Source organism: Trifolium pratense, linkage group LG1 (genome assembly GCF_020283565.1).
Source record: "Trifolium pratense cultivar HEN17-A07 linkage group LG1, ARS_RC_1.1, whole genome shotgun sequence".
Classification (NCBI taxonomy): domain Eukaryota; kingdom Viridiplantae; phylum Streptophyta; class Magnoliopsida; order Fabales; family Fabaceae; genus Trifolium; species Trifolium pratense.
In genome coordinates this window covers 13,537,743-13,546,737 of record NC_060059.1, presented here as the reverse complement: position 1 = coordinate 13,546,737, position 8,995 = coordinate 13,537,743, and the positions used below count along the sequence as shown (strand labels likewise).

The following is an 8,995-nucleotide window of genomic DNA, read 5'->3' as shown; positions in this document are numbered from 1 at the left end:
CCGGATTTCTAGGAATCCTTACTTGGAGAAGAAGACTAGAGTCTCTATAAATAGCTCCATGCTTTCATTTGTAAAAAGATCCTTTTTCTGACTTATAAAACTCCCAAGGTTGTTGGGATTGAACCAAGTGTAATCACACCATTTAATCAATAATACAACCCCCTTTGAGTTTTTACCAGAACATTTTGGCGCCCACCGTGGGGCTGCGGTAAAATCATTTGATCCCAGCCTATCACAGCAATTAGACGAAAAAATCAAACATCTCCACATGGCTGGAGAACATGGAAACAACGATAATTCTAGCGTTAACACCTTGCAAGCCGCCATCGTAGAAATTCGGCGTTTGCAGACCCAGATCGCGGCTATCGAAGCCGAAAGAACACATGAGAAAGAAAAAGCAAAAATGATTTCAGAAGAGGAGGAAGGAGAGAACATCATGGATGTACAGCCTTTAGCACAGCATTTATGGGATACACAAGTCACGGAAGCGATCAAAGTTCCTCACCTTCCTACCTTTGATGGAAAAACTGACCCTCGAGAGCATCTGATGGCAATTGGAACACAAACTGCCATAATCAATGCTCCAGAACACCTAAAATGTAAACTACTAGCCGGCACCTTCAAGGATGTAGCCTTGCGTTGGTATATGAACCTTCCAAGAAATTCAATAGAAAGCTACGCGGATTTTCACAAAAAATTCGTTCACCAGTTCGCCGGATCGAAACACGTGAAAGTCACGTCAACTAGCCTATTCTCCATTCGCCAAAACCACGGCGAATCGTTGCGTAGTTTTCTAGCCAGATTCAGCGAGGCCACCATCAAGGTCTCAAATCCAAACCAGGAGATGTTCGTGGCAGCCTTCCACAATGGGCTAAGAGCAGGACATTTCAACGAATCCCTAGCCCAAAAACCAGCCTCATCAATGCAGGAGGTAAACAAAAGAGCGGAGTGTTACATAAAGGGCGAAGAAAGCAACGCCGAGAAAAGGCAAAGAGACGCCAAGGAGAAGGAATATGTAGGCCGTGCTACTAGAGCCCCAGAACACCTGCGACCAAAAACGGGAAGTCATCAAGGAAACACATGGCAAAGGCACCATGGTAAGCCATACCATCAACCACCAAGGAGAGAGTTCAGGAATCACCCCGCCGAGGAAGAGTTTACGCCATTAAACACTTCAAAAGTGTACGTGTTAAACGAAATTCTGGCCAGTGGCTTGGCAAATCTCCCCCCAAAAAGAGCCAACAATATCCCCATGGGACTCAACGACAATGCCTGGTGCGCCTACCACAGGTGCAGAGGTCATTCTACGGAAAAGTGCTTCCGCCTAAGAGATTTGATCGAAGAACTGATTAAAAGCGGACACCTCCGAAGGTTCATTGACGATGCAGCGCAAGGCCGAGTCGTCGTGCCAAAAATCCCCAGGCATGAGCCACGAGATACTCCGGGACCAAGTAAAGAGCCTCCAAAGGAGAGGATCGCTGTTAATACAATAGCGGGGGGGTTCTCAGGAGGAGGGGAGTCAAGCTCAGCAAGGAAAAGATATGTGCGTCGAGCCATCTCAGAGATATATCTCGTGAGACAACCCCAACCACTCGACGTCCCGGATTTGGCATTTACTGCAAGGGATGGCCTGGAGGTAGCGCCCCATGACGATGACCCTTTAGTAATACAAGTCCAAATCCTGAACTGCGATGTAAAGAGAGTACTAATTGATTCAGGGAGCTCAGCAGACATCATGTACTGGGAAGCTTTCAAGGCCATGCAATTAGCGGAAGAACAATTGCAGCCTTACGCAGGAGCTCTAGTTGGGTTTTCCGGAGAACAGGTAGACGTGATGGGTTACGCCTCCCTACTCACTACTTTCGGGGAGGGAAGTAACGCCAAGACTATCAAAGTGCGATATTTGGTAGTCAAAACTCCGTTCACCTCCTACAACATTATCATAGGAAGACCTGCTTTCAACACCTTAGGGGCGGCCATGTCCACTCTGTACCTAGCAATTAAATACCCTCTAGATAACGGAGGAGTGGGAACAGTTAGAGGCGATCAGATCCTCGCCAAAAAATGTTACGAGTCCAGCTTAAAGATACAGCATCGAGCATCCAATACGAATGGAGCATCCGAAAGAAGACAAGCCACAGTTCCGGGTGGCATAAACATCATAGAAAATTCAGACATGGATCCAAGGGAAGAATTTCAAGACAGAAGGGTGAGCCCTATAGAAGACCTGGAGCAAGTTCAAATCGGCGATCACCCGCACCAAACAACCAGTTTAGGAACGGCGTTGCCCAATGAGGAGAGAAGAAGAATCATCAAAATATTGAAGGACAACGCTGACCTATTTGCATGGAAACCCTCAGATATGCCAGGAATAGATGAAGGGGTGATAACACATAAACTATCAATATCACCCAACACAAAACCTGTCTCCCAGAGAAAAAGAAAAGTTGGGGAGGAAAGGCGAGCTGCAATAGCAGAGGAAGTGGAGAAACTAAAAGAGGCTGGATTCATTGAAGAGATAAAATATCCCTCTTGGTTGGCTAACGTCGTCATGGTGAAAAAGGCCAACGGAAAGTGGAGGATGTGCGTGGATTTTACGGATCTAAATAAGGCATGCCCCAAAGACCCATATCCTTTGCCCAACATAGACAGGTTGATTGATGGTGCTTCAGGATGCAAAATGTTGAGTTTTATGGACGCCTACTCAGGGTATAATCAAATAAAGATGAACCCTATAGATGCCTGTCATACAGCCTTCATGTCGAATACCTGTAATTATTTTTACAACGTTATGCCTTTCGGGCTGAAGAACGCAGGAGCAACATACCAAAGGTTGATGGACAGGGTTTTTTCCGAGCAAATAGGAAAGAACTTAGAGGTATACATTGACGATATGGTAGTGAAAACTCCCGAAGGAAATCGCCATGACAAAGACCTTTTAGACATCCTGGGATCAGTAAGAAAGTACAACATGAGATTAAACCCAGCGAAATGTTCCTTCGGGGTGCAAGCAGGAAAATTCCTAGGTTTCATGCTCACCAACAGAGGAATAGAAGCCAATCCAGAAAAATGTCAAGCTATCATAGACATGAGAAGTCCTACATCCGTGAAAGAGGTCCAAACTTTGACGGGCAGAATAGCGGCATTATCCAGATTCTTATCATGCGCGGGCGAAAAGGGCTTCCACTTCTTCGCATCCCTTAGGAAGAATGAAAGATTCTCCTGGACGCCCGAATGCGAAGAAGCCTTCAGACAACTAAAGGAATTTTTGGCATCGCCGCCCATCTTGACGCGCCCATTACCAGGTAATATCCTCTACCTTTATCTTGCAGTTTCTGACAGAGCCTTAAGCTCAGCTCTGGTTCAGGAAGTGGAGGGTGAAGAAAAGCCTATATATTTTGTAAGTAGAACCCTTAGAGGAGCAGAAACAAGATACCAGAGGATAGAGAGGTTATCTCTTGCGGTGGTTGTCACAGCTAGAAAATTAAGACAATACTTTCAAAGCCACAGGATAGTTGTTAGAACAGATTACCCTATCAAGAACGTCCTCAGAAAGCCAGACCTAGCAGGAAGGATGGTAGCATGGTCCGTCGAATTATCAGAATTTGATATCACTTTCTCGCCTAGAGGGGCCATCAAATCGCAAAGGCTGGCTGACTTTGTATTAGAAATGTCTACCCCGCCAACAACTGAGAAAGCTGCGACGTGGACCCTCTCAGTAGACGGAGCCTCCAACGTACGGGGAAGTGGAGCCGGAGTAGTGCTGGAAGGACCAGATGGCGTTATGATAGAGCAATCATTACGTTTCGCCTTCAAAGCCAGCAATAACCAGGCTGAGTACGAAGCCTTGATAGCAGGAATGAAGTTAGCAAAAGACATGGAAGTGAAGGAGTTAAAAGCCATGAGTGATTCCCAACTGGTGACCAACCAAGTGTCAGGGAAGTTTCAGACGAAGGAACCACAGTTAATCAAATACGTAGAGGGAGTGCAAAGTCTAGCTAAACACTTCGACTCGTTCGAATTAGTTTATGTCCCTCGCGAGCAAAACATGAGAGCAGATTTATTGTCAAAACTGGCGAGCACAAAGAAACCAGGGAGCCATAGAACCGTTATCCAAGAAACGATCAAAACTCCCAGCATCGGCGGAGAAGATTTGATGATGGTGATAGAGGAAGAAGATTGGAGATCGCCCATTATACGTTACCTCCAAAAAGATGAACTCCCAAAAGAAAGGGAAAAGGCTTTCAAATTAAAGAAGATGGCGGCATGGTATTCTATGGTAGGGGATAGGCTATACAAAAGGGGATTTGCATCCCCCCTCCTCCTATGCGTCAGCAAGGAAGAAGCAAAACACATTATGTCCGAAGTGCATGAGGGTTCGTGTGGCAGCCATATCGGTTCAAGGGCTTTGGCAGGAAAAATATTAAGGGCAGGTTTTTACTGGCCGGATATACACGATGACACCGCCATGTACGTAAGAAACTGTGATAAATGCCAAAGACACGTCAATTTACACCACATGCCTGGAGAGCCATTAAAATCAGTGTTATCCCCATGGCCTTTTTTCATGTGGGGGGTGGATATTGTTGGACCATTCCCAGTTGGCTACAAACAAGCAAGATGGATCATCGTCGCCGTTGATTATTTTACAAAATGGATTGAAGCAGAGCCAGTATCTAGTATTTCGGCGGAACAGGTCAAGATTTTTTATTGGAAAAAAATCATCTGCAGATTCGGCTTGCCTAAGTACATCGTGTCCGATAACGGCACTCAGTTCGCCAGCGAAAAGGTCGTGGAATTCTGTCGAAGCAAAGGAATCAAAAACACCTTTATATCAGTGGAGCACCCACAAGCTAACGGACAGGCTGAATCGGCAAATAAGGTTATATTAAGGGCATTGAAAAGGAGGCTAGATAGCAAAGGCGAGGCTTGGGTAGCCCACATCTCGCCCATCCTGTGGTCCTACCATACCACTCCCCAATCCTCAACGGGAGAAGCACCATTTACAATGGTTTATGGCTCAGATGCAATGATCCCGGTGGAAATAAATCCTCCCAGTTGGCGCAGAGAAACCATAACGCAGGAGGAGAACGATAGAGCTTTGGAAGAGAACCTAGACATGATCGAAGAAAGAAGAGAGAGAGCACACTTCAGAGAATTCGCCATAAAACAAAGGGCCGCTAGGCGTTATAATACGAGAGTCAAACAGAGAAGTTTTCAAGAGGGCGATCTAGTGTTGAAAAGACCCATGGGAAAGGATAAAGGAGGGAAGTTCGCGGCAAACTGGGAAGGCCCCTTTCGTATACAAGAAGCCTTTGAAGGAGGAGCATATCGCTTAGAGACTATGGAAGGAAGAACCCTCCCCAGGACGTGGAACATAGCAAACTTAAAGTTCTACTATAGCTAGCTACGGAGCATCACGCCACTGGTGGAAGAACAAGTAAATTCATGCCTTTTCAGCACTATTTTAATGATGTACAAGAACCATTTTCATTAATAAATAAAAACAATGAGATACTCTTTTCCCTTGTGCAAACTAGGGTTTTTATCGAGGCTCATTAAATTTCAAAATCTTAGTAGTTCTTTTACTTTATTACACATGTTTTCTTACACAGTCAAAACATTTACGTCAATCAAGGTCAACCTAATTAAGTTATGAACTCTGAATAGACTAAGAAATTAAATCAGGGTTGAGAGGCCTTGGCGTCACCCGTAGGGGACGTCAGAAACAGAAATTAAATCAGGGTTGAGAGGCCTTGGCGTCACCCGTAGGGGGCGTCAGAAACAGAAATTAAATCAGGGTTGAGAGGCCTTGGCGTCACCCGTAGGGGGCGTCAGAAACAGAAATTAAATCAGGGTTGAGAGGCCTTGGCGTCACCCGTAGGGGACGTCAGAAACAGAAATTAAATCAGGGTTGAGAGGCCTTGGCGTCACCCGTAGGGGGCGTCAGAAACAGAAATTAAATCAGGGTTGAGAGGCCTTGGCGTCACCCGTAGGGGGCGTCAGAAACAGAAATTAAATCAGGGTTGAGAGGCCTTGGCGTCACCCGTAGGGGGCGTCAGAAACAGAAATTAAATCAGGGTTGAGAGGCCTTGGCGTCACCCGTAGGGGGCGTCAGAAACAGAAATTAAATCAGGGTTGAGAGGCCTTGGCGTCACCCGTAGGGGACGTCAGAAACAGAAATTAAATCAGGGTTGAGAGGCCTTGGCGTCACCCGTAGGGGACGTCAGAAACAGAAATTAAATCAGGGTTGAGAGGCCTTGGCGCCACCCGTAGGGGGCGTCAGAAACAGAAATTAAATCAGGGTTGAGAGGCATTGGCGTCACCCGTAGGGGGCGTCAGAAACAGAAATTAAATCAGGGTTGAGAGGCCCTGGCGTCACCCGTAGGGGACGTCAAGAACAGAAAATAAAACAAGGTTGAAAGGCCCTGGCGTCACCCGTAGGGGACGTCAAGAACAGAAAATAAAACAAGGTTGAAAGGCCCTGGCGTCACCCGTAGGGGACGTCAAGAACAGAAAATAAAACAAGGTTGAAAGGCCTTGGCGTCACCCGTAGGGGACGTCAAAGAACAGAAAATGTACAGCGAAGAAAGGCAAGATTATCAACATCACCAAGAGGAAAACCTCGCACGCACTCAAAACAAGGCGACATATCGCCATACCAGCTACAATTGCCAAAAAGGCAACAAGTATAAATTTATTCTCAAACAACTCACAATTATGTTAAAATGTCAAAGACATCACAGGTGTAGGGGTAAAAGTTTCCAAAGCAAGAATGATAAGAGGCGTTATATCAAAATAATCCGCTAAATTATGAAGAAAAGACTTGAGGGCGAATGAAGAAATTAATAAAGGACCCAACAAAGGGCAAATTTGTTCAAAGCCACAAAGGGGCATACAAAATAGTTACAAGAAAGCCACAGAAGGGCAAAAACAAAATCATTACAAAAGAGATCATTCACTGAGGAGGAACGTAGGGAACGAGCTTGCCGTCAACAATCTGATTCATTGCATCAGCTTCGCCAAGGCGCTTAGCATCGAGATCTGGAAAAAGAAGCTTGACCTGTTCTATAGCAAAAGAAAAGCCTTCATCATATTGGTTGGCGGCATAGAGCTGAAGCTCTGTGACATCACTCTCCAACCTAGCCTTCTCATCAGCTAGGGTCCCAACAGACAGTACCGCTTCATCCTTCTCCTTGGAAAGCTTAGAAAGTTTCTCCTCCTGGGCAGCAGCATTCTCCTTAAGCCTGGTCTCAGAAGCGGCATAGCTTTCTTTAATCTTGGCCAGCTTCTCTTCATACTCTTTCCTCAACCTCTCCGCCTCGCCTTCCTGTTCTTCCTTCAGCTTCTTGATGTCTGCCTCCAGCTTGGTCTTGGTCTCAGTATACCTCTTCTCAATATCAGCAAGGTTATCATCAACGGTCTTCACCTTCTGCTTCGCCTCTTGGACCTCTTGTTCTTGGCGATTTGTCAGCAAGTAGTTGAGAAGAGTTCCTTTAACTTCATACTCCAAAGCCTTCCTCCTCAAATCTTCAGTAGAAGTGTTGGTAAAGCGAGTCATATCGCCAACCATAGTCACCCCCCTTTCAATGAATTCAAAAGGATCAAAGGAGCTCCAAGTAAGAGAGGCACCGGCGTCGGGGTCTTGAGAGGAGCTGGAAGCCACACCTTTGCCTTTGGAGGCGTCTTTGGCAGTTTGAGCGGTACTCTCAACCTTTTGCTTTTTGGGAGGAGGAGGAGCAACACCCTCGGTTCCCTCTGCTCCAGAAGCCTTTTTCCCCGGGATCTCGACACGGATACGCCCCTCATGCTTCTTCTTGCTCCGCCCTTCCTTTATAGCAGCTTCCTCCACTTGCAGCTGCTTCAACGGATCAACCACAGTAACGGCAGGATTGGCCTTCTGTTGGCGAGCTTTTGCCAAAAACGCCAATCTTTCCTCGTTAGAAATAGTCCTCATTCTCTCTGCAAAAATAAGGAGACAAAGAAACACAAGTTAGCAATAAGACGAGATCAATATTAAACAGGAGTAGAAAAACACCAAAATCAGTACTTACGTAAATACTCTGTCAAGGCATCACTATTACCCTCACACCTAAGAATGTCAGCGGTATCCATGAGAGCGTAGGAATCGAGAAAATTGACAGTATCTTGCTCAAAATCGCTTAAGGCCTCAAAGATAGCACCCTTGATAAGCCTAGGGTTATCGGTCCAGTAGAAAGGAAATAGAGGATCATCAACCTCATCATACATCAAGTCAGAAAATTTCTCATCACTACGAACCCGAAAGAAAGAATTCTTAAAGTTCTTGAAGTTGGAAGCGTATAGATTCAGAAGACGACGGTTAGGTTGACTGCTAAGGGAGACCAAAGTTTGAGGTTTTAAGTTCTTTATGTGGTAGAAAGAGAAAAAAACGCCAATTGAGGGCTCCAGTTCGAAGCCTAAACACATTACCTCGTAGGCTTTGATAAAGGCCCAACTATTAGGATGGAGTTGGGTAGGGGCGACGTTAAGAACCTTCAATATCTCCGCCTCAAAGGGAGTAAAAGGCAACCAAATGTTGAGGGGTTGGATCACGCCAGTATAAAGGTAGAAATAATGCGGCGGGTTGTCATTCTTAGAAAATACAAACTCGTCCTCTCTAACTGGTTCAGTTATAATAGAGTCTTCGTGAGAGGGATCAGAAAGCTTGACGGCTTTCCTAAAGCTCCTCACCATTTCCATACTGGTGTACTTTGAAGAAACTTCCATGGTGACGGGAGTATAGTCAGCAACAACCAGATCTCGACAAGGATTCTTCCGCTTTCCTGTGAAAGAGGAAGGGGAGATTATGACGCAATCACTGTCATTACCACTATCAGCACTACTACTATCACTATCACTATCACTACTACTACTCCCAACATCAAAACCCCATAATTCCGAGTAAAACCCTCGGCTATTAAGAACGCCGTTAGCCCTAGTATAGTGGGCGCGAACTTGTTGCGCCCATTCGAGA

The 8,995-nt window shown here is 45.7% G+C and overlaps 1 protein-coding gene across 1 annotated transcript; it reads left to right on the top strand.

The window, feature by feature from the left end:
- Nucleotides 1-268: 268 nt before the first annotated feature.
- Nucleotides 269-5,407, top strand: LOC123888743. Its single transcript, XM_045937902.1, has 3 exons — nt 269-823; nt 929-4,470; nt 4,732-5,407. Exons 1-3 carry the CDS (start codon nt 269-271, stop codon nt 5,405-5,407), a joined length of 4,773 nt encoding a protein of 1,590 aa, XP_045793858.1.
- Nucleotides 5,408-8,995: the final 3,588 nt, after the last annotated feature.